The 26,844-nt window shown below is 44.2% G+C and overlaps 1 protein-coding gene across 41 annotated transcripts in view; it reads left to right on the forward strand.

Annotated features, from left to right (window-relative positions):
* PTPRD (protein tyrosine phosphatase receptor type D) overlaps positions 1 to 26,844 on the forward strand; it is a 2,878,718-nt gene that overhangs the window by 2,735,902 nt on the left and 115,972 nt on the right. For 18 of the 41 annotated variants that reach the window (XM_073572185.1, XM_073572197.1, XM_073572188.1 and 15 more), the window contains 3 exons: positions 2,391 to 2,551; positions 12,726 to 12,740; positions 20,040 to 20,152. In XM_073572185.1, coding sequence (XP_073428286.1) covers positions 2,391 to 2,551; positions 12,726 to 12,740; positions 20,040 to 20,152 — 289 coding nt within the window. The remainder of the gene's footprint in view (positions 1 to 2,390; positions 2,552 to 12,725; positions 12,741 to 20,039; positions 20,153 to 26,844) is intronic. The other 23 variants (XM_073572191.1, XM_073572192.1, XM_073572205.1 and 20 more) reach the window with 2 other exon arrangements.

Here is a 26,844-nt window from a genome sequence, read left to right on the forward strand (position 1 = left end):
AAAACTATTGACATTGGGAAAGCGTCCAATCATGTTTTTTTTACCAACCTAAAAATGAGATAAGGAATAAGTAAAAATAGGGTAATATAAATATTATATTAGCAAATGCAAATTGGTGTCTTCCCAAATAATCTCATTGTTATTACATTTACCGTGATATTTGTACGTATCTGGTCATTTCTGTGCCTTGTACATAATGTATCATTAGTCCATCACATACTCTCTGGATTAAAGCATGTGTTATTTCTAATTACTTTGACTTGCATTAAGTTTCTAATTCTTCCCCTTGTAGTAGCCATGCACATAATTAGCAATTTATTGAATAATATCTGATACCGGTTGACTCCTGCTAGAGTGAAAAGTGGTAGCAATTTCTGCATTTCCTGCTCAGAGATGCTCCGCAATTGATAGACCTTCCTCTCGGAGATTATTACAGAAAGTACTGAGGCATGAACTTTCCAGCAGTTATATATTTTAAAATGCCTGTGGAAAATGAAAGGTTCCTGCTTTGTCTGGGGATTGCATGAATAAATAGCTTTTACTGCAAACATCATTTCAGCCCCATGATAAGGGACATGCACAGAACGTTCTATTCTGCCAATTTATAGCTAATATATAAGCAAATTACAGCTTTCTGGGAAGAAAAAAATCACTGTTTATTACAATCTAAATTATTGGAGCAAAACACAGATATTTGATTTGACCTTTTTTATTAGCATATAATGTACGGTAAACAGCATTTCTTCGAAATATCATCTGTTGGAAATCATCAGCATATCCAGTCGTAATGAGCTGTTACTTTAATGATATGCATAGAAATGCAATGTATATACAGCTGCGTCTTATTTAGCACCGAATAGTAAGGATGACAGAAAATAAGTAATACCCTGAAAGTGTTGGGGTGTTGGAAAATGTCCTTCAGGATACCTATCGCTATGAATTTGGTTATGACACAGGTTCATCACCTTTCTAGATCAATTATACATTATCCGTTGCAAGATTTGTAGGATCCACATTACCATTTGGTATGAAATAAGCATCCAGACCTCTTTTAAATGCAGATTTAGTATTTGGATTTCCTACCTCTTATACTAGGGCAAATCACAGTCTGACTACTCTAACTGTAAAGAACTCTTTACTGTTTAAATGTCAGAATCACCTTACCTCCACATTTAATAAATGTTCCGTATCTTTGCAAAGGCCCCCCTCCCATACACAATAGATAGCTGTCGGCTAAACGATGTTTCGCCTGATTTTTTGGCTAATAGCTATTTCTCACGGCTCGTCCATACAAAGGATCACCTAGCTCTGCCAATCATTTTGTTTTTAGTAGAAAGCCACTGCCAGACTTCTCTGGCGGCTGCTTATCTCAACAAGAACAAAAGGATCATCAGTCCGACTTCCTACATGCTGGATCCTTTTCTTCTGGACATCATCTGTAGGGGAAGAGTCGGAAGGCACACACATACATACGACTAATGACCGATTTCCCTGATATCTGTGGGTTCGGTCAACGTAAGTCTGATGAATTTGGTGGTCGTTCAGTTCTTTGATGGAATAAATCATGTACCAACTTGTATTGACCATACATATAAAGGAGGCACCTTTTTCCTAAGCTGAGCGTGCCCAATTTTTCTTACCTATCATAATAAAAAAAAACCTCCCATCCATTTAATAAAATCTTTTTAGAATGTGGAGCCTAAATCTGAATCCCAATTAAAAGATGTGGTCCCTCACACAGGTTTGGACTTGCTCACAGGAGAATTGGTGAATTTCCCAGTGGGCCCCTGTGCAGGATTGCCCACCCACCCTTCAATTAGAGCAGTAGTGGGAATATTTCATTCATAATCTACAGATAAAGGCAGTATCTCATTATTCATTTGACAAACAAGCCATTAGAAACACGTAGAAACACGTACATTTAGGAATAGGGGGTAACGCACGTGTTTGCATGTAGCTAAACAATAAAACTCAAAAGTCAACGTTACTGGTGGGCTCCTGACACCCCAGATCGACACTGCTTGGAAATTATTTTTTTTTTATTTGTTTTAATAATAATTGCAGATTATTACTGTTTAAAGGACACTACATTTAGGGGTTCATCTGTTATTCCATCTTGTATTGTTTATCACTGATATTTATCATCCCCTAAATCAAGGGGCTGTCCCTACACATTGTAGGCTGGACAGCATCATGCAAGCATCTACTAAAACATGTCAGCAAATCTGATACACTCTAGTTATGGGATGATTTTTATTTTATTGTAAATTATTACGTATCCTTCTCCCATTGTTGTTAATGTTTGGCAAAGATGACCTGGTGTCGTCAATGCCTGATCTACAGTGATAAGCTTTGCACACATGTCTAATCCCATCTCTCTTTATATACAGACAATGTATGCCACAAGCCCTTATTCAGATCCAGTAGTATCAATGGAGCTTGATCCACAACCAATGACAGATGAAGAAGAAGGCTTGATTTGGGTGGTTGGACCGGTTCTGGCTGTTGTGTTCATCATCTGTATTGTAATAGCAATCCTTCTGTATAAAAGGTAAGTGGCCTTTGGAAATATAACACATAATGCTGGTATAGTGAATGATAAATTGATAAAATACAATCACGCTGTCCTACAACAAGTAAAGAATATGCTAATTTTGCCAAGAAACAGTTATACACATTTCTAGTTGAAAGCATTAATAAAACACCACAGTGGCCAACTACATGCTTGATTTTGTTAAGCACCCCAAGTACCTGTCAAGCACCTACATGTTTTTGGTACTGGTTTATCATATTAATGTTATTTATATTCTTACACCTACTATGCTATATGGAAATACAGTTAAAGTTTACCTAATGTACTATAATTTATCACCGGTTAACAAATTCATCCCATTCTATGCAAGAAAGGACAATTCCAAATACAGACTTTTGGTCAGTTGAGGTCTAATAGTCAGTCAGTATATGATACCCCCTGGTGTGTGTATGCAACACCTATAAATGTTCTAGGGTGTGAAATCCTGCTGACACATTCCCTTTAATTTCAAATAAAATTACTTTGTAATTTAAGAATTTAAGACATTTATATCTGAATATACAGCAGTCAGCCATCAAACACTGGTAAGGGGGGAGTTGAGAAGTGAGAGGAACGCTACTTGGTAAATGCAACGGACTATATGCGAGCACTGCATTCCTTGATACCGCTAAGTAGCCAAACGGCGCAATATGTAGACATTATATAGGGCAGCATAGACTTATGCAGACCCTGTTTAAGCCTAATTTCATACTCTATTGCTGTATTTTCTTTATTGTATGTACTTTACTTGTCCTTTAGGGATGAACAAGCGTGCTCGGGTATGGTGTTATCCGATCACAATGGTGTCCTAGTCGAGTGCTAGGAAAAAATGCTTGAGTCACCACTGCTGCATGTCTGGCAAACAAGTAATTCCTGCATGTGTTGCGGCTGTCATCCAGCTTCGGCGACTTGAGCATTTTTTTTTTGAGCAGGCAGAAAATACTCAATTAGGACCCGAGCGTGATCGGATAACAGCTTTTCTGAGCATGCTCGCTCATCACTATTGTCCTTGTCCCTCGTAAACATCACCACCTGTTTGGATTACATCAATATATCTTCTGTATGAATGTATAAGTGTATTTTTTTTTTTTTAAACTCGTTTGTATAAGTGTAATTTCTCTTTGAGAATAAAATGAACTGCAGGCAAATCTTTCATACTTTATAAAAAAAAATGAAACTGACCATTTTTTGCCGGTCCCTCTGAGCTGAGAGAAGCATAATTTAGCATCAGAGATCCTGATTGCAGAGGTGTGTCACTCCTTGGGCTTTTTGCTATAGTTTTGATAAATCCTGTTTTATCTGCTGCAGTTCTGCTCTTTCTCTCAGGTATGAGATTTTGCTACGTAGTTTAATAGTTTTAAGGTTGAAAGATGACACAAGTCCATCCTGTTCAACATTTATCTTAATATATAGATCCAAAGGAAAGGAAAGAAAACTCTGTAAGGCAGATGCTAATTGCCCATGTTAGGGGGAAAATTCCTTCCCGAATCCACAAATGGTTATCAGACTACTTCACAGGCTCAACATCCCATCATAGAATTGACTACCCATAACTTGTAATATTAGATTTTTGTAGAAAGGCATCCAGGCTCTCCTTAAACCAAATTTTCATGTTGAACTGGGCACTCAATTTAATAGTGGCTGCAGAGGGAAGAGGAATAAATAATTTTCTTTTCTTTTTTAAATTTTGACTTGCGGAGATATTAGCAATAAAAATATTTTTTATAGCTGATAAAATAACTGTTTTTAAGTCAAAATTGGTGTTATTATATGTTATTAGGGGGATGTACTTCTCCCTTCATGAGTTGCCAAATCATAATCAGGTAGCAACATAGGAAAAAAAGAACACACCCCGCAATAGCTTTGTGCAGGTTTTTCAGTTTGTGAGATGTTATGATACATCTCTGATCTCCTGGTCTAAGCTCCTGCATGAATCAGTGGGGGGAATGTTTCTGTGCAGCTGAGTTTAGCTGTGTCACACTACAAGCTCTCCTCCTCTCATAACACTATCACTTTTTTTGTACTGCCCCTTCCACCACACTGCCTCTCCAGAGATAACTCACACTTATGTCTGTTTTAATAAAGACAATTTATAACCCCTCTACAGTGTGAGCACAACAAACTTCTCTTGTGTGAGATGTAGTGACACTTGCCTCTGCTCCCATTGTGGAGGGATTACAAGATGCACTTATCACATCAGACATAAGTGTGACTCATCTTTAGGACAGACAGTGTGGGGGAATGGCAATTACCAGATCTGTATCTTTAACCTGGTCCAATCTGATAGAAGCTTATCAGATTAGCCTGACAGGACTGATCCCTCATAAACCTCTTTTATTGCTGGGTGATGAGGTAACTTTTATTAAGATACTCCAGCAGAGCATCTCTTAGAAGCCCCTTGAAGATTTTGCCCACAGAAGAAAGAGATAAAACTTATAGGCCTATAGGTTTCATGTTTAGCATTTGACCACTTTTTGAATACAGGTACCACATATTCTTTGTATCTCGCCTACTATTATGGAATCTTTGAATAATTCTCGATATTCATGAACTCTTGTCTATCCACTCCCGTAAACTGATTTACAGTTTTCTGCCTGTGCAATTCGTAACCAGAAAGCTGTTAACTAAAGGTGCAGTTGGGTAAAATTAAGCTCATCATTGAGAATACTTGTAGAACTGCAACAAATAAGCCTGTAATATTATCGAAACTATAGCAATAAGTCTAGTAAGTGATAACCTGCTGGAATCCGTCTCTATCCCTATTGTGTGAGGCCTTCAGATTGGAAGCATTAAACCCAATGACAGATTCTCTTTAAAAATCTCAATCCCACTATTTTGCTACTGCAATCCTTTTTATTGGTTCATGCCCAACATTAAATTAGTTATCCGGGACAAATTCACTTTTTTTTTTTACAATAGGCCTAAGAACTAACAGGGGGGTAGTTGCTAACTACGTGCCTGTTTTGCTTGCCGCCGATCTCTGCCAACGCACAGCGGTCACAGACAGATTCTGTGGCTTCTGCTGACATCATGTCGGCAGACCAGTGACTTCTCTTTTCGGCTCTGCTCTTTTGAAAAGACTTGACTGCTAATGTCATGCTGATTGACAGCTCGCTCCCCGCTGCCTAACTGCAGGGATCAGGCAGCCATGCCCGGTGGACAGAGCAGCCCAGAAGAGGATGAGCTGCTCATTTGAAGTGAGCAGTAGGATTGCCGGACAGGGGCGGTCTGTGACCTCTCTGAGCTGGCAGAGAAAGGCGGCAGGCAGAACAGGCAGGTAGTGAGCAACTACCTGCCTGTTAGTTCTTCAGCCCATAAGAAAAAAATAACTTAGTGCCGGAAAGCCCCTTTATTCCTGAACCCCAAACCTCACGACGTAGCAGAGAATGGTCTGAAGTCTGCAACATTGATGAACAGCCCTTGCTACATCTGAATAACTTTAAGAAACTTTGTAATATATATCTTATCAGAGAAGTTTGCTTCTTTCTCCTTCTGGACTGATCTTTCACTCTCAGTTCATGGGTAAAATCTGTATTCAGGGAACTAACAAACCAAGTTAGAAGATAGAAGTTTGCACTTTTAAAATTTTGTGAAGAGGATTGGAGGTAGGAGCTAGACTCAGACATTCTTCAGCAAGTTCTCCTGAAATGAAGGTCACAGTTCTACATCGAAGTTTATGAGCACCAACTTCTCATCTCCATTATAGGGAAAGTTTTTATTCACTGAAGACAGATTTTACCTGTGAATTGAGAATATTCAGAAAGAAAGATCAGTCCAAGAGGAGAAGAAACTGATTTCTATAATAAGATATATTACAGCGTTTCTTATTTTCTCCTTCGTCTCATTGGGGGACACAGAGACTGTGGGTGTGTGCTGCTGCCATCTGGAGGCTGACACTAGGCATACAAAAAACAAGTTAGCTCCTCCTCCACCGCATACACCCTCGCCCCGGTAGCGGGCGGAAACCAGTTTTTTGCTTAGTGTCTTTGGAGGCACACGCAGTCTGGTTTTCTCCAGACTAGGTTTTTTCGGTTCCCACTATGAAGAGGAGATAGGGGCGACAGATCCTATAGAAAGGGTTCGATCTCCCCAAACCAGCAACGGGTGAGCACGCGTTGAGCATCGCTCCGCGTATCCTTTCCCGCACCGAGGGACACCTCTGGGACTTTTCCCCAGACATCTATTTTTCATGTTTATTATTTTATGAAGAAGAGACAGGGGCAACGGATCCTATAGAAAGGATCCGATTTCCCCAAACCAGCAACGGGCGACTACGTGCGAGAGTCCCTCCACGTCTCCTCTCCCGCGACGTTGGACACTATGCCAGACTTAGCCCTGTCCACCCCTAGGTATCGAAACCATGGGCTTGCACAGCGGCACAAGACTAGTCTGTGCGCCCCCACTGCTCCACCCATGCATGACGCCGGTGCTGCATGGCGGCGGACGGTCCCTCTCCTCGCCCCTACAGGGCAGACGGAGTCAGGGTGCCTGCACCGTCCAAAAATGTATTACCTCATAGCCCCTGCTGAGGGCAGGTATGGATGGCTGGGGAGAGCCCCTGGGACGTTTCAGGTTAGCGTGGCAGGTTCTTGGATTCCTCTCCCTGCTCCCTCCTCCTCTCCTCCCTCCCTATACCTATACGTGGGCCGCGGGAAGATTCCCCAGCGGTGGTGGAGGAGAGCGCTTCATGAGGGTGCCGGCGGGATCGCCGGGATAGCGGGGCCGCCAGGGCGCCCCCCGCCTCCTGTGGTGGGGCATCGTTAATTTAGCCCGCGGCTCCGGCCTGGGGCCGCGGGCGGAAGTCACGCCTTCAGCGCGACGTCGCGTCTGACGTCACTTCCGGCGCCGCCCCCTCCTGGCCGGGGCGGGCGCCAGATAAGATGGAGGCCCCGCCGGTGGTCTGGGGTAGGCTGTAAAAAGCTTGCCGCAGAGCACCGTCAGCGCTAGCGGGAGTGCGGAGGGAGCGGGAAAGAGGACTGCAGGACCGGGTAAGTGTGACCCCGTCCTGAGGCCACGCTAGGCCATACAGGTGCCCCCCTCTCCTCCTCATTCACCCTCCTCAGAAGGTAGAATAAAAAAAAAAAAGAAAAAAAAAAAAAAGGGAGAGCCTGTTCCAGCAGTATGTCTGGAAAAGGAAAAGTGCACACATCCTTCTATGCCGCATGCGTTTCCTGTGGGGTTAGGTTCCCACGAGCGCAGACCAGTAAATTATGTGAAACCTGTGACAACGAACGCGCCCAGGAGCCCTCCCCTGCGACAGAGCCCAGAGGTCCGGAACCCCCTGAATGGGCAGAATCACTCTCGCGGTCTATGGTTTCACTAACTAAGGCAATTGAGACCCTTCAGGCCCCGGATAGGGGTAGAGATGACAGCTCCCCTGGTTGGGAGGGTTCTGCCTCCTCACATGAGCCGCCGGCCTGCAGGGGCCGCACTCTCTCTAGACAGGCACATAGGAAGAGAACCCATACTGTGTCGCCAGGCCCCTCCGGTGCTTCAGCATCTGCGAGTGTGGCATCACGCTCGCCGTCACCCTTTTCAGGGAGCGAGCAAGGTTCAGTAGAGGACGTGGAGGAGTCCTTGGACCTGGACACCCCTTGGTGTCGGGAGACGGTAGACAGTCTCATTGAAGCCGTAAACCAGACCCTGGGTATTGATGATGAGGTCACCCTAACCGCAGGCCATAAGGTGTCTTTTAAAAAGGCCCGGAAGCCGCGTAGAGTGTTCAGCACTCATCCGGAGTTCGAGGATACAGTGCAGCGGCACCGGGAACGGCCAGACAAGCGGTTTTCGGGACAACGGACGCTAGAATCAAGATATCCATTTGCGCCAGAGCTCTGTAAAAAATGGGCAGAGTCGCCGGTGGTGGATCCCCCGGTATCCCGCCTGGCCTCAAGGTCCCTATTGTCAGTGCCTAGTGGTTCCGCCATCAAAGACCCCACGGATCGGCTCATAGAGGGATTAGCGCGCTCAGTGTATGAAGCATCGGGATCGGCGCTCTTCCCTTCCTTTGCGGCAACATGGGTAGCCAAAGCCATGATGTCCTGGTCAGATACTTTGAATGGGATCCTGCAGGATAGAGAGTTGCCAACAGAGGTGGCCGAGATAGCAAGTCAGATCGCGATGGCAGGTGACTATTTAATTAACGCATCCTTGGATGCAGCTAATAGCGCAGCACTTGCAGCAGCAAACGCAATCGCCATTAGAAGAGCCTTATGGTTAAGGCTATGGCGGGCTGATTCGGTTTCTAAAAAATCCCTGACTTCCCTACCCTTTCAGGGGAACCGACTATTTGGGGAAGATTGGACAAACTTATTTCGGACGCAACAGGGGGAAAAAGCAGTTTTCTCCCACAACAGAAGACAAGGACGCCGTTTCGTCAACCTCAGGCGCGTTTTCGGGCATTTCGCGCCGCCGGGTGGACGGCAACAGCCAGTGCCTCCACGCCCGCGCGCTATAATCAGGACAAGGAGCGTCAGGTCACCTACAGGACCAACCCGCTGGGCAGGATGCGGGGACGCCCGCCCAGGGCAAGGGGGACCAGGTCCCAGAGGCCCTCTACAAAATGACTCGAGACGTGCGGTACCCGAGGACAGCAGGATTGGCGGACGCCTGCGCCGGTTCTGTCACATATGGGTCGCGGTGGCACGCGACGCATGGGTGACAGAGTTGATATCCTCCGGGTACAAGATAGAGTTTATAAAACTTCCGCAGATGCGATTTTTTCCTTCCCGGCTTCCCAAAACAAGGTCTCGGGCAGAGGCATTGCGGGGGGCCATCGAGATACTGCAGCGCAAAGGGGTCATTGTCCCGGTACCGAAGGACGAAAGAACCCAAGGTTTTTATTCCAACCTGTTCGCGGTACCCAAGAAGGATGGAGCAGTAAGGCCGGTTCTGGACCTAAAGCTCCTGAACAGGTTCGTCAGGGTCAGGCATTTCCGCATGGAATCCCTCCGGTCGGTTATATCCTCCATGGAGAGGGGAGAATACCTGGCCTCGATCGACGTTCAGGATGCATATTTACACATCCCTATTTTTCCCCCGCATCAGAGATACCTACGGTTTGCGATCGAGGGGCGGCACTTCCAGTTTGTGGCCCTGCCTTTCGGTTTGGCCACGGCCCCCAGAGTATTCACGAAGGTGATGGCGGTCATCATGACCATTCTACATTCTCGGGGCATAGTGGTTTTACCATACTTGGACGACCTCCTGGTAAAGGGTCCGTCCCTTCCAGCGTGCAAGGAGAATGTCAGAATCACATTGGATACCCTGTCGCGCCTAGGATGGGTGGTCAACAGGAAGAAGTCATGCCTCACACCGGCTCAGAGGATTGTATTCCTAGGGATGATATTTGATACCTCCCAGGGATTGGTAATTCTCCCTCAAGACAAGGCTCGGGCACTCCGACAGGGAGCTCGAAGACTCCAACAGCCAGGCCCCCATACTATCCGATTCGGGATGAGGGTCCTGGGCAGGATGGTGGCAGCGATGGAAGCAATCCTGTTTGCTCAGTTTCATCTCCGTCCCCTGCAGCATGCCCTGTTAGCAGCTTGGGACCGGAGCCCGTTCTCGCTCGTTCACCCATGCAGGTTGTCCGCTCAGGTCCGACGGACTCTTCAATGGTGGACACGCGATCTATCGCTTCGGCAGGGGAAGCCCTTTCCTCCGGATCATTGGTTAGTGATCACGACCGATGCGAGTCTCTCCGGTTGGGGGGCAATCTTCCGTCACCACACGGCGCGGGGCAGTGGTCGCCTCGGGAAGCTCGTCTCCCTATCAATCTGTTGGAGATTCGGGCAGTGCGGTTGGCCTTGCAGCAGTTTCAACACATGCTAGCGGGATACCCAATTCGGATTCAGTCGGACAACGCCACGGCAGTAGCGTACGTGAATCACCAGGGAGGCACACGCAGCAAGGCAACCATGGATTGGACATGTGCTCCACTGGGCCGAGAGGAGCCACTCGATGATCTCAGCGGTTCACATTCCAGGCGTCGAGAATTGGGCAGCAGATTTCCTAAGCCGCCAGGACATCACGGCCGGAGAGTGGTCACTGCACCCCGAGGTGTTCCAGCAGATTTGCCAGCGCTGGGGAACACCAGACGTGGACCTGATGGCCTCCAGGAAGAACGTCAAGGTGGGCGTATTCATCGCCCGGTCTCAGGACCCGCGAGCAATCGCAGCGGATGCTTTGGTGCTACCCTGGAACCAATTTCGGCTCCCATACTTGTTTCCGCCGCTGCCACTTCTTCCGAGGGTCATCAGAAAGATCAAAACGGAGGGGGTTCCGGCAATTCTGCTGGCTCCGGACTGGCCCCGACGGGCGTGGTACGCGGATCTGGTACAACTCATCGCAGACGTGCCATGGCGGCTACCGGAACGACCAGATTTACTGTCCCAGGGACCGATCTGCCACCCGAACTTAGGGGCCCTGCGTTTGACGGCATGGCCATTGAATCTTGGGTGCTGACCCAGGCGGGTTTTGGGCGCGAAGTAGTCGCGACAATGGTAAACGCTCGGAAGCCGGCCTCGGCAAGGATCTACCATAACACTTGGAAGGTTTTCTTCCAGTGGTGTCGGGAACACGGGGTTCCGCCATTGTCCTTCTCGGTGCCCAACATCCTGGCTTTCCTTCAGTCCGGACTAGATGCAGGTTTGGCGCCAAGTTCCCTTAGGAGACAGATATCGGCCCTGTCGGTCCTGTTTCAGCGAAAGAAAGCTACCAATTTGCAGGTCAGAACGTTCCTGCAGGGGGTCGTTCATTTAGTGCCCCCCTTCAGAGCGCCATTAGAGGCCTGGGACCTTAATCTGGTCCTGACTGTTCTGCAGGAGGCCCCGTTTGAGCCATTACAGGAGATTTCATTGGCATATCTCTCCAGGAAGGTAGTGTTCCTGGTAGCCATAACGTCCATTAGGCGGGTATCAGAACTGGGAGCGTTATCTTGTAGAGCCCCTTTCCTGACCTTTTTTAAGGACAAGGTAGTCCTTAGACCTCCGCCGCCTTTTTTACCAAAGGTAGTATCCTCGTTCCATATTAATGAAGACATTGTGCTGCCTTCTTTCTGTCCAGCGCCAGTGCACAGAGTGGAAAAAGCTCTCCACACGTTGGATCTGGTAAGAGCTCTCAGGAGGTACGTGTCGAGGACAGCACCGTTTCGCCAGACGGACTCGCTGTTTGTGATCCCCGAAGGGCGCAGGAGGGGCCTCGCAGCCTCACGGTCAACCATAGCCCGATGGATTCGCCTAACCAATCAGGAGGCTTACCGTATTAGAGGCACACCAATTCCAGCAGGGATTGGAGCACACTCTACTCGGGCAGTGGGCGCCTCTTGGGCGCTTCGGCACCAGGCTTCGGCAGAACAGGTATGCAAGGCAGCAACCTGGTCCAGCCTGCACACTTTTTGTAAACATTACAGGGTGCATACTCAGGCTTCGTCAGATGCGAGCCTGGGCAGGAAAATTCTCCAAGCAGCAGTGGCACACCTTTAGACAGGAAAGCATGCGGCTTGGATTGGTGAGTGTTATCCCACCCAGGAACTGCTTTAGGACGTCCCACAGTCTCTGTGTCCCCCAATGAGACGAAGGAGAAACATGGATTTTTGTGAGTACTCACCGTAAAATCCTTTTCTCCGAGACGCTCATTGGGGGACACAGCACCCACCCTGATAGCCGGTTGGCTCATGTTTATTATTTAATATGATTTTTGTTTAACACAGGGTGATCCTTTTTCAGACATTTGATTTGTGGCATTAAGGCTGTTTTTTGTATGTTCTCCTACTGCTTTTGCACTAAACTGGTTTCCGCCCGCTACCGGGGCGAGGGTGTATGCGGTGGAGGAGGAGCTAACTTGTTTTTTGTATGCCTAGTGTCAGCCTCCAGATGGCAGTAGCACACACCCACAGTCTCTGTGTCCCCCAATGAGCGTCTCGGAGAAAAGGATTTTACGGTGAGTACTCACAAAAATCCATGTTTCACGTGTATTATTGATTAGCGAAGAAGAAAAAAAAGGAGAGTTACTCAATAAGCACATATGTGGTAGGAAGCGTTTTTTGGAAAATCCTGCCTGGTTCATGAACAGTGCTATGCTTGTTATAAATAATAACCATTCTGACCTATTTAAAATAACTTTACATTTTTTTTGCTGCGTTAAAATGGAGTAGTAAGCCGGACAGGTGAGAACTGAAACAATACTAAGTATATCTGCTTAAATTCACATTGAAGGCCAATAAATAAAGTCTTCTAATAAATGTTTTTGTTTATGAAATCTGAATTGTTCTTCACCAAATTTAGTAATTTAGTTTACTCGTGGTTGAACGCTATGGCACTCAGTGAGAACAAAGTGTAAGGAACTTAGCTGAGTACCCCACTGTTTAACAGGAGATTAAAAATTGCAAGATTAAATAGGTTCACTCATGGAAAATTTGCAAAAAACATACACAATGTCAAATGATATACAACATATGAAAACATGCTATTATACAAGACAACCAAAGGACACATACAGGATATACTAATAGTATATCAACAATATGCAATACAGTCAACATGCATTATATTCAGCCTCCATAACTTTCCTTTCATCCAAAAAAGTAAACCTTCTTACTGTACACTTACATAGTAACATAGTTTTGAAGGCTGAAGGAAGACCTTATGTCCATCTAGTTCAGCCTATTTTTAGTGCAGCTGTTCTGCATTGTTGATCCTGGGGAAGGCAAAAAAAAACACAGAATAGAAGCCAATTTTCTCCATAGGGAAAAAAATTCCTTCCCCCTAAGCTGGGTCAACCATCTACCTATAACATTCTGTTATTCGTAACCTTCTATACTGTTACTCACAAGAAAAGCATCCATTCCTTTCTTAAATTCATTCAGTGAGTTGGCCATCACCACTTCCTCAGGAAGAGAATTCCAGAGCCTCACTGCTCTTACCGTGAAGAACCCTCTTCTATGCTGGTGCAGAAATTGTATTTCCTCCAACCGAAGAGAATGCCCCCTTGTTCTTGTCACAGTCCTTGGTACAAACAGTTCATTGGAGAGCTCTCTGTATTGCCCTCTGATATACTTGTACATATATATTAAGTCTCCCCTAAGTCTTCTCTTTTCTAGAGTAAATAGACCTAATTTTGATAACCTTTCTGGGTATTGTAGTGAACCAACTCCATTTATCATTTTAGTAGCCCGCCTTTGAACCCTTTCAAGTTCAGTAATGTCTTTCTTGAGCACCGGCGTCCAAAATTGCACTTCTGCAGTTCAATTCATCCTTTGCCCAACGCAAATGTACAGTTAAGTCCATATATATTTGGACAGAGACAACATTTTTCTAATTTTGGTTCTAGACATTACCACAATGAATTTTAAACAAAACAATTCAGATGCAGTTGAATTTCAGACTTTCAGCTTTCATTTGAGAGTATCCACATTAAAATTGGATGAAGGGTTTAGGAGTTTCAGCTCCTTAACATATGCCACCCTGTTTTTAAAGGGACCAAAAGTAATTGGACAATTGACTCCAAGGCTATTTCATGGACAGGTGTGGGCAATCCCTTCGTTATGTCATTCTCAATTAAGCAGATAAAAAGCCTTGAGTTGATTTGAGGTGTGGTGCTTGCATTCGGAAGGTTTTGCTGTGAAGGAAACATGCGGTCAAAGGAGCTCTCCATGCAAGTGAAGCAAGCCATCCTTAAGCTGAAGAAAACAGAACAGAAAACAGAAAAACCCATCTGAGTAATTGCTACAACATTAGGAGTGGCAAAATCTACAGTTTGGTACATCCTGAGAAAGAAAGAAAGCACTGGTGAACTCATCAATGCAAAACGACCTGGGCTCCCACGGAAGACAATAGTGGTGGATGATCGCAGTATAATCTCCATGGTGAAGAGAAACCCCTTCACAACAGCCTACCAAGTGAACAACACTCTCCAGGAGATAGACGTATCAATATCCAAATCTACCATAAAGAGAAGACTGCATGAAAGTAAATACAGAGGGTTCACTGCACGGTGCAAGCCACTCATAAGCATCAAGAATCAAAAGGCTAGACTGGACTTTGCTAAAAAACATCTAAAAAAAGCCAGCACCGTTCTGGAAGAACATTCTTTGGACAGATGAAACATGAAACCAAGATCAACCTCTACCAGATTGATGGAAAGAGAAAAGTATGGCGAAGGCATGGTACAGCTCATGATCCAAAGCATACCACATTATCTGTAAAACACGGCGGAGGCAGTGTGATGGCTTGGGCATGCATGGCTGCTAGTGGCACTGGGTCACTAGTGTTTATTGATGATGTGACATAGGACAGAAGCAGCCGAATGAATTCTGAGTTATTCAGAGCCATACTGTGTGCTCAGATCCAGCCAAATGCAGCCAAACTGGTCGTCGTTTCATACTACAGATGGACAATGACCCAAAACATAAAGCCAAAGCAACCCAGGAGTTTATTAAAGCAAAGAAGTGGAATATTCTTGAATGGCTAAGTCAGTCACCTGATCTCAACCCAATTGAGCATGCATTTCACTAAAGACTATACTTCAGACAGAAAGGCCCACAAACAAACAGCAACTGAAAGCCACCGCAGTGAAGGCCTGGCAGAGCATCAAAAAGGAGGAAACACAGCATCTGGTGATGTCCATGATTTCAAGACTTCAGGCAGTCATTGCCAACAAAGGGTTTTCAACCAAGTACTAGAAATGTACATTTTATTTACAATTATTTAATCTGTCCAATTATTTTTGGTCCCTTTAAAAACAGGGTGGCACATGTTAAGGAGCTGAAACTCCTAAACCCTTCATCCAATTTTAATGTGGATACCCTCAAATGAAAGCTGAAAGTCTGAACTTCAACTGCATCTGAATTGTTTTGTTTAAAATTCATTGTGGTAATGTCTAGAACCAAAATTAGAAAAATGTTGTCTCTGTCCAAATATATATGGACCTAACTGTATATACCTCTGATGACGTTAAACACCGCCGATCGGCTACATGATTGCTGCTTGGCGGTCATTTAGCAGCCCATTTAGAGAAGCCAACTGCAGTAACAATATTAAAATACGATCAGCATGTGTGCATAAGGATTGTTGTTCTCGGCAGCATATGTCATGTTTACACAAGATGTGCTGTCGAGTACAATGAGTTTTAATCGAACTTAGAAATCTTTTCACCTGATGCATGAGCGTTTTGTCTGCAGCTTGTGCACAATGCAAAATTATTGGGGAACAAGCTCTCTTAGGAATACTCGTTTTCAATAATTGTGCAGTGTAAATGCACCCTTGCTGTGTGTTTTCTTTAGATGATCTTTGTCCTTTGTCTAAAAAGCAGTGGATGAGTGAGTATACTCGTTACTCGAGATTTTCCAAGCATGCTCAAGTGTCCTCCGAGTATTTTGTAGTGCCCAGAGATTTAGTTTTCGTCGTCTCAGCTGCATGATTTGCGACTGCTAGACAGCCTGAATACATGTGTGAATTCCCTAACAAACAGGCAATGCCCACATGTATTCTGGCTGTCCAGCAGCCGCAAATCATGCAGCTGAGACGACGAAAACTAAATCTCCGAGCACATCTAAATACTCGGAGATCACCCGAGAATGCTCGGGAAATCTCGAGTAACAAGTATACTCGCTTATCACTACTAAAAAGCCTTATTTATGCGTTCGACGACTGTTGGCTTGTCTAAATGTACCAATACTCTCAAATGGGATAATAAGAATATAATGGTACTCCCTTCCTAATTAAACCCTCTTAGTCATAGTTTTACAATCCGCACATTGTTAATGGAGGCTCTGGAATAAAAAATGGGAAATGCAGTGCTTGGCACATTCAGTAGCGATAGACAGAGGTGTGACAATGCGATTAATCCCATTTAGTGGAGCTTATCCAGTATACAAATTAATGCAGCGAATAAGATCCGACATATGGTCATTGTAATTTCATATTGCAGTATATAGAACAGGCAATCTGAATTATAATATAATCAAAAAGTTAATTTATTTCAGTTCTTCAATACAAAAAAATGAAACTCATATATAGAGTCATTACAGAGTGATCTATTTCAAGTGTTTATTTCTGTTTATGTTGATGATTATGGCTTACAGCCAATGAAAACCCAAAAGTCATTATCTCAATAAATTAGAATACTTTATAACACCAGCTTGGAAAAAGTTATTTTAAAATTGGAAATATTGGCCTACTTAAATGTATGTTCAGTAAATGCACTCAATACTTGGTCGGGGCTCCTTTTGCATCAGTTACTGCATTAATACAGCGTGACATGGAGGTGATCAGTCTGTGGCACTGCTGAGGTGTTTTGGAAGCCCAGGTTGCTTTGATAGCAGTCTTCAGCTCGTCTGCGTTGTTGGGTCTGGTGTCTCTCATCTTCCTATTGACAATACTCTATAGATTCTCTATGGGGTTAAGGTCAGGTGAATTTTCTTGCCAAACAATCACAGTGATACTGTTGTTTTTAAACCAGGTATTGGTACTTTTGACAGTGTGGACAGGTGCCAAGTGCTGCTGGAGAATTAATTTTCCATCTCCAAAAAGCTTGTCGGCAGATGGAAGCATGAAGTGCTCTAAAATTTCCTGGTAGACGGCTGTGATGATTTTGGTCTTGATAAAACAGTGTACCTACACAAGCAGATGACATGGCTCCCCAAACCATCACTGATTGTGGAAACTTCACACTTAATCATCAACATTAACAGAAATAAACACTTAAAATGTATCACTCTGTTTGTAATGAGTCTAATATATGAGATTCACTTTTTGTATTGAAGAACTGAAATAAAATAACTATTTGATGATATTCTAATTTTGTGAGATGCACCAGTATGTCAGTGGATGAATAAAGGTGACGTTTTCAGAAAATCCAGCACTCCATAAAATCAGTTTCTTTGTTTGAGAAAGGATGATATCACTGCAAATTACGCCCACAATAGGCAAGTTTGTGTCCCTTGTATGATAAGTGCTCTCGATTCCTCACTGGCTCCGAGTCAGTTTTAAATAGGTACATGTCATACGTGTTTTGAGCATTTTACAACCCTTAATGATTAAGGGGGTTAACGCTCAAAATGCATATCCCATGTACCAGTTTTTAAATTTTTCAAATAAAGAAATTGATTTTATTGGGTGCCGGATTTTCTGAAAATTGTGCTTGATTTGACTTCGAGCCAGTAAGGAATCGAGAGCACTTGTCATACAAGGAACACAAACTTGCCTATTGTGGGCGTAAGTTGCAGCGGTTTGTTCCTTATTCTTGTGGATGCACAAAGGGGCCAGTCATAGATTTGAGAGCCAGGAACTTTGAGCACACATGGTGGGTAGAGGAGGGGTTGAACATTGCACTTTTTGGATTTGTAGGTACATTATAAGCTTAACGATTTTTAGTTATAATGACAAAAACGCCCATTTTTTTGTCACCTTGTAGAGTGAGATACATAATGTCTGGAGCTGAAAACCACAAGAAAGAGCCTTTATTATGTTAATGAGGCCACCATACGTGCAAGTCACTAGATCATTTTTCTAGGCATTCTTATTTTATTCCAACACCAGCCTTAATAATTTTGCTTTGTTATTCGGAGTGAGGACCTCGCCTGCAAGTCTCCGAATTGATTAATTTTCACTCCGTGAGCTCACTTGTGTGGCTTGTCTTGCCTGGGCTTACTTTCTGTAATTAGTATTCAGTTTGCTGATATCACCACCTACAAATAATTAAATGTTTCCAATACCTCTACATAGGTAATAAACTCCTCGTCTTTGTTATGCTAAAAGTGAGCAGAAAGCGCTCACTGAAAATGGCACTGGCACGAGATTTTATTAAGATAGGAAACTGATGAGTTCTTTTGTGACACATTAAACAACTCAGCCATGGATCCAGCTCATTGCAAGGCGGCTCATCTGAAAGGTTGCGGATTTGATGCTCATGCAGAGGCAGAGGATCATTTGCAAAGGATTCAGTCAATGTTGTCCAGAAAACAATTAGCCATATGTTTACAGAAAGCAGTGGTGTTGGCTCCTCCGCACAATCTAGGATCCGCAGCGAGCTGACAACACATAAATGAGCTAATATGCACTTGTAGGGCTCCATCTGTCTCTGTGTCAATGGTCTCTTAACAAAAATTGACACTTTTGCCACTGGCATCCGTTATACATTTTAAGCTAAAGTGGCACAGAAAGCATATACTAATAGCTGGGAAATGTCATGATGCGATACTCACATTTCGATTCACTAAATGTATTTTTCAGCGTATTTTAAAAACAAATTGAGGTTATAGGAAGGCATGGATGATGTGTCCGGAGGGAGAAGGCTACCACAATTCTAAGTGAGGCAGTCTTCACCTTTGAGGACTTTTAGCACTCATTTTTGTAACTATTTTGGGGTATTATTAGCATTTTCTTAATTAACTGTGTCATTATTTTCAAATATTTTTATTGGTTCCAGACATGGGAAAAGAGCAATAACATATTACAAATTATAACAGAGCCTCAAGCCCACCATCCTTACCACTTTTGCCCATCCCTGCCAAACCAGTGCATAAAAAAATAAAAACAAAAAAGATTGCATGTTTTTAGCATAAGTGACAAATAATGTTAAAAACCTTTTTTCCTTGTATAAAAGATATATTGTACATTTAATCAATTTTAGTAGTGATCTGATAATGGGAAATCCACCGACATATAATTCACATTTCCTCTGTATTTAATGTCTAGAGATGGAAAAATTTCTAACGAGGATTCCAAGCCTTAACATAAATATGATCATACATGTATATATTATTAAATTAGAAGTTAGAGTGATGTACATAAATTTAATAAATATATATTGGAATCTTATGTTTGGTTGTGGCCATCTTTGCTAGTGAAATCATTAAGTGCAGTCATATTAGTTTTTAATTTGCTTCTTCAGCTCTGCTAAATCTGTAAGGCCACATTCACACATTCAGTATTTGGTCAGTATTTTACATTGGCATTTGTATGTCAAAATCATAGGAAATGTATAATAGAAGCACATCACTACTTCTGCATTTTTTCACCACTCCTGATTTTGGCATATTAATTCTGACCAAATACCGTACTCAACGTGTGAACGTGGCCTAATATTGTCAGCATGTCAGTCCACAACAATAGGGCAAACTCATTCAGTTTCCAACCGATACGGCTGCCCTTCCTGTTGTCACGCCCAATTCAGCCAAAAATTTCAATTTGTAAGAAAGCAAATAATATGTCTCTCATTCTAACATCTGATGTGCTAATATTTGGCCAATTTTCAATCCATCAACTTTCGAAAATGAGAATCACTCTAATATTCTATAAATTTTGACCTTGGTACAATAATTCCACCTTCTCTAGATAGGATATTGCCATTTTGCACATTATATGTATCCTGCATGTTTGATTGCATTGCATGATATCATCAGAACACCTGTATGCATGTGGAACATATTCTACATCTATGACATTATCATCCTTTTCATCTACAGGAAGAGGACCGAGTCCGAGTCCAGAAAGAGCAGCTTACCTAACAATAAAGAAATCCCATCGCATCATCCCACTGATCCGGTAGAACTCAGGCGTCTTAACTTTCAAACACCAGGTGAGAAATGTGATTGTCTCCATTTTAAACTATTTAGCAGAGATTCATATATACTGTAAATCAATCAGGCATACTTATGAGCATACATGTAGAAGTGTGGTCCTCAGATCATAATCCGTGATATGTATGAAGAGACATACTGTACCAGCGATGCAAAACATCATTACCACTACTGTAATATTGTAAGACCTTTTTTTAATTTTTAAGAAGTGTACCCTACTTATTGTCTTTAGATTAGGTCTGTTCTGTTACTGTACTCTTTGCAAGTTGTAGCTCGTATCAAATGATGCACAATATATATTATAATGTAACCCCAATTCCAAAAAAGTGAGGACGTGGTGTAAAATGTAAAGAAAACGAGAATGCAATGATTTGGAATTCTCTAATAGCCATATTTTATTCACATCAGAACATAGAACACAAATCAGAAGACGAACGTTAGATAATTTAATTAGAAATTGATGGAAGTAACAACTCTCAAGAAAAGTTGGGACAGAGTTAAGAAAAGGCTGAAAAAGTACCCGGTACCAATGAAAAACAGCTGAAGGGTCAATTTTCAAATGATCGTATAAAAAGTGCATGAAAGTGCATAGGGGATCATAGACTGCAAAACAATGGTATTGCAGTATATACTGTAGAACAGGCAATCTGAAAATTGCAGGTTTCCTAGAAGGACTGAAAAAAAGTTTAAATAAATAACTTCGATCATCTCCCTTTTCTCCCATTAATAAGAGAGATATTAAAAAATATATATTTGGTATCTTCAAGTATGTATAGGACTAATCTATCAAATTGTCAAAATTTGTTCACATGTCATCTATTCCCTGTAATATTACATGCAAACCTCATACAACAAAATTAATTAATTGCATGTGACAGATAATTTCATATTAATTTACACTAAAGAAAATTAATATCTTCATCATTGCACAGGTATGCCAAGGTTTCCTACAGGGCATTTCAAAGATAACAACATAGCATAGAAAGCAAAGAAACGTTATAGGTTGTCTGCCAATAGTAAATTAATGCTTTTAGGAAAAGTCAGGTTATAGCACAATAAAATAACTAGATGTGTATTTCCTTAAGGAAGTACAGATAGTGCTTTGAAATGGTGCCCGGGCTGCCCCTTTAAGAGAGACTTGCCTGCTGCCCCTGCAAGACTTTCAAGTCTGGATCCTTTTTAACTGTGGGTGCCTCTCAGGGGTAACTTTGGCTTCAGGGTCTGATTTGTTGGGTGGGGCCCCTCAGGATCCGATTCGGTGGCCTGGGCTCCTCAGGGCTTGAATTGGTGGCCGGGATCCCTCAGGGTCTGATTTTGTGGGTGTGGCCCCTCAGGGTCTGATTTTGTGGGTGTGGCCCCTCAGGGTCCGATTTTGTGGGTGTGGCCCCTCAGGGTCCAATTTTGTGGGTGGGGCTCCTCAGGGTCCAATTTTGTGGGTGGGTCCCCTCAGGGTCCGATTTTGTGGCCGGGGCCCCTCAGGGTCCGATTTTGTGGCCGGGGCCCCTCTGGGTCCGATTTTGTGGCCGGGGCCCTCTGGGTCCGATTTTGTGGCCGGGGCCCCTCAGGGTCTCATTTTGTGGCCGGGGCCCCTCAGGGTCCGATTTTGTGGTTGGGGCCCCTCAGGGTCTGATTTTGTGACTGCGGCCCCTCAGGGTCCGATTTTGTGGGTGGGCCCCTTAGGGTCTGATTTTGTGGGCGGAGTCACTTTGGGTCCAATTTGGTGGGTGGGGCCACTCTGGGTCAGATTTGGTGGGTGGGGCCACTCGGTCTAATTTGGTGGGCGGGGCCATTCATGGTTCAATTTGGTGGGCGGGTCCCCTCAGGGTCCGATTTGGTGGGCGGGGCCACTCTGGGTCCGATTTGGTGGGCGGGGTCACTCTGGGTCCGATTTGGTGGGCGGGGCCACTCTGGGTCCAATTTGGTGGGCGGGGCCACTCTGGGTCTAATGTGGTGGGCGGGGCCCTTCATGGTCCGATTTGGTGGGCGGGGCCCCTCAGGGTCCAATTTGGTGGGCGGGGCCACTCTGGGTCCGATTTGGTGGGCGGGGCCACTCTGGGTCCGGTTTGGTAGGCGGGGCCCCTCAGGGTCCGATTTGGTGGGTGGGGCCACTCTGGGTCCGATTTGGTGGGCGGGGCTACTCTGGGTCCGATTTGGTGAGCGGGGCCACTCTGGGTCCGATTTGGAGGCCAGGGTGGCTCAGCCTCCAATTTGTAGGCCAGGGTCGATCAGCCTCCGATTTGGAGTCCGGGGTGGCTCAGCCTCCGATTTGGAGCCTGAGGTCACTCAGCTTTCAATTTGGCGCGCCGGCCCTTTAAGACTCATTTCGGTGCACCGGCCCTTTAATAATCACTTTGGCGCGTCAGCGCTTTAAGAGCCAGTTTGGCTCTCTGTGCTTCTAAATCCACTTTGGCGCACATTCTCTCTCAGGGGCATGCGTCATGTGATGAAGCTAGATTTGCATTTGTGCTGTGGGTTTCGCTTTAAGAGCTGAAATCTGGCAGAAACTGTGTCCTGGGGGGTCATGTAAAGTTTGTAGGCGTTGGCGTAGTAACTGGGTCTGCCTGCGCTTATCAATGAACTTAACTGCCATTTGTATCACCTCAGGGCATGTTTTCCCTGTGGCAACAATTTCCCATTGAAATGCATTGACGAAAATGTTTTTTCAAACGCAAATTCAGCAAAAACTACAAATCCGATCGACACGAAAATTACTTAGCGCTTCAGGCCGCATTAATTGCAGAAATCAACTGAATAATAATAAGAAGCAGAACTAGATGTGTATTTCCTGAAGGAAGTACAGATAGTGCTTTGAAATAGTGCCCGGGCTGCCCCTTTAAGAGAGACTTGACTGCTGCCCTTGCAAGACTTTCAACTCAGGATCCTTTTTAACTGTGGGTGCCTCTCAGGGGTCACTTTGGCCTGTGGGGCCCCCTGGGTCTGATTTGGTGGGTGGGGCCCTCAGGATCCGATTCAGCGGACTGGGCTCCTCAGGGCTTGAATTGGTGGGTGGGGCCCCTCAGAGTCCGATTTGGTGGGCGGGGCCCCTCAGAGTCCGATTTGGTGGGTGGGGCCCCTCAGGGTCCGATTTGGTGGGCGGGGCCCCTCAGGGTCCGATTTTGTGGCTGGGGCCCCTCAGGGTCCGATTTTGTGGTTGGGGCCCCTCAGGGTCTGATTTTGAGGGTGGGGCCCCTTAGGGTCCGAATTTGTTGCCGGGGCACCTCAAGGTCCTTTTTTATGGGTGGGGCCCCATAAGGTCTGATTTTGTGGGTGGAGCCCCTCTGGGTCCGATTTGGTGGGTGTGGCCCCTCTGGGTCCGATTTGGTGGGCGTGGCCCATCTGGGTCCGATTTGGTGGGTGTGGCCCCTCTGGGTCCGATTTTGTGGGCGGGGCCCCTCAGGGGCCGATTTGGTGGGCGTGGCCCCCTCAGGGTTCCATTTTGTGGGTGGGCCCCCTCAGGGTCCGATTTGGTGGAAGGGGCCCCTCAGGGTCTGATTTGGTGGAAGGGGCCCCTCAGGGTCCGATTTTGTGGGTGAGGCCCCTCAGGGTCTGATTTTGTGGCCAGGGCCCCTCAGGGTCCGATTTGGTGGGCGGGGCCCCTCAGGGTCTGATTTGGTGGGCGGGGCCACTCTGGGTGGCTCAGCCTCCGATTTGTAGGCCAGGGTCGATCAGCCTCCGATTTGGAGGCTGGGGTGGCTCAGCTTCCGATTTGGAGCCTGGGGTCACTCAGCTTTCGATTTGGCGCGCCAGCCCTTTAAGACTCATTTTTGGTGCGCCGGCCCTTTAAGAATCACTTAGGCGCGTCAGCCGTTTAAGAGCTAGTTTGGCTCACTGGGCTTCTAAATCCACTTTGGCGCACATTCTCTCTCAGGGGCATGCGTCATGTGATGAAGCTAGATTTGGATTTGTGCTGTGGGTTTCGCTTTAAGAGCTGATATTATCTGCCAGAAACTCTGTCCTGGAGAGGTCATGTATAGTTCGTAGGCGTTGGCATAGTAACTGCATGTGCCTGCGCATATCAATGAGCTTAACTGCCATTTCAATCGCCTCAGGGCATGTTTTGTCTGTGGCAACATTTCCCCATTGAAAAGCATTGAGACAATGCATTCCAATGACGGGAAAAATTTTTCTAAGCAAATTGCACAAAAACTTCAAATCCAATCGACACGAAAAATGCTTAGCACACCTCTCATGGACGCTGGCTTCGAAACGACACCTCAACAGAGTCTGTGCGTGTAGCGGTTCGGGCCGCATTAATTGCGGAAATCAACTGAATAATAAGAATAAGTTAGCAGCGTTCGGATTACAATATAGTGTTTTTTTCAAAGCACTATAATTAGAAGAAAAGGTCCTCTTTAACCCCTTTACTCCCAAGGGTGGTTTGCACGTTAATGACCAGGCCAATTTTTACAATTCTGACCACTGTCCCTTTATGAGGTAATAACTCTGAAACGCTTCCATGGATCTTGGTGATTCTAACATTGTTTTCTTGTGACATATTGTACTTCATGTTAGTGGTAAAATTTCATTGATATAACTTGTGTTTATTTTTGCGTTTATTTATGAAAAAAATGGAAATTTGGCGAAAATTTCGCAATTTTCCAACTTTGAATTTTTATGCCATTAAATCACAGAGATACGGCACACAAAAAATCTTAATAAGTAACATTTCCCACCTGTTTAATTTACATCAGCACAATTTTGGAACCAACATTTTTTTTTGTTAGGAAGTTATAAGGGTTATAAGTTGACCAGCGATTTCTCCTTTTTACAACACCATTTTATTTTTAGGGACCACATCACATTTGAAGTCAATTTGAGGGGTCTATATGATAAAAAATACCCAAAAGTGACACCATTCTAAAAACTGCACCACTCAAGGTGCTCAAAACCACATTCAAGAAGTTTATTAACCCTTCAGGTTCTTCACAGGAATTTTTTGAATGTTTAAAAAAATGAACATTTAACTTTTTTTCATAAAAAAAATTAATTCAGGTCTAATTTTTTTTATTTTACCAAGGATAACAGGAGAAATTGGACTGCAAAAGTTATTGTGCAATTTGTCCTGAGTACGCTGATACCTGATATGTGGGGGGGAACCACTGTTTCAGCGCATGGCAGAGCTCGGAAGGGAACGAGTGCCGTTTGACTTTTTCAACGCAAAATTGGCTGGAATTGAGATCGGGTGCCATGTCACATTTGGAGAGCCCCTGATGTGCCTAAACAGTGGAAACTCCCCACAAGTTACCCCATTTTGGAAACTAGACCCCCCAAGGCACTTATCTAGATGTGTGGTGAAACTTTGAACCCCCAGGGGCTTCACAGAAGTTTATAACGTACAGCCGTACAATTAAAAAATCATTTTTTTTCCACAAAAATGATCTTTTCACCCCCAATTTTTATTTTCCCAAGGGAAACAGGACCCCAAAAGTTATTGTGCAATTTGTCCTGAGTATGCTGATACCCCATATGTGGTGGTAAACCACTGTTTGGGCGCATGAAAGAGCTCGGAAGGGAAGCAGCAACATTTGACTTTTTTGGCTGGAATTGAGATCAAACGCCATGTTGCGTTTGGAGAGCCCAAACAGTGGAAACCCCCCAATTCTAACTCCAACCCTAACCCCAATACACCCCTAACCTTAATCTCAGCCCTAGACCTAACCCCTAGACCTAACCCTAACCCTAGCCCTAACCCTATTGGGAAAATGGAAAGAAAAACATTTTTTTTAATTTTATTATTTTTCCCTAACCAAGGGGGTGATAACGGGGGGTTTGATTTACTATTTATGGCGGATTTTTTGGTTTGGCAGCTGTCGCACGCTAAAAGACGCTTTTTATTGTAAAAATAGTTTTGGTATCACCACATTTTGAGAGCTATAATTTTTCCGTATTTTGAACCACAGAGTCATGTGAGGTCTTATTTTTTGCGGGACGAGTTGTCGTTTTTATTGGTACTATTTTGGGGCATGTGACATTTTTTGATTGCTTTTTATTCCGATTTTTGGGACGCGGAATGAACAAAAACCAGCATTTCATGAATTTCTTTTGGGGGGTGTGGTTACACCATTCCACGTGCAGTAAAATTGATAAGGCGGTTTTATTCTTCGGGTCAGTACGATTACAGCGATGCCTCATTTATGTCGTTTTTTTACATTTTGTCGCTTTTATACAATAAAAACAATTTTATATAAAAAATAATTATTTTTGCATCGCTTTATTCTGCGAGCTATAACTTTTTTATTTTTTCGCTGATGATGCTGTTTGGCAGCTCGTTTTTTGCGGGTCAAGATGACATTTTCAGTGGTACCATGTTTATTCATATCTGTCTTTTTGATCGCGCGTTATTGCACTTTTTGTTCGGCGGTATGATAATAAAGCATTGTTTTTTTGTTTTTTTTTAAGGGGTTCACTAAAGAGGTTAACTAGTGGGATAGTTTTATAGGGTGGGTCGTTACGGACGCGGCGATACTAAATATGTGTTTTATTTTTTTTTGGATTTAGAAAAAAAAGTATTTATTAGGGAATATTTTTTTTTCCTAATTTATTTTGTGATTTTTTTTTTAAAATTATTTATACACGTGTTTTTTTTTTTTTACTTTATTATATTGTCCCAGGGGGGACATCACTGTCTTTTGTCAGATCGCCGATCTGACACTTAGAATAGCGCTGTGTCAGATCGGTGATCTGACAGGCG

Source organism: Dendrobates tinctorius, unplaced genomic scaffold, assembly GCF_039654945.1.
Source record: "Dendrobates tinctorius isolate UK_male_01 unplaced genomic scaffold, ASM3965494v1 ptg000031l, whole genome shotgun sequence".
NCBI lineage: Eukaryota > Metazoa > Chordata > Amphibia > Anura > Dendrobatidae > Dendrobates > Dendrobates tinctorius.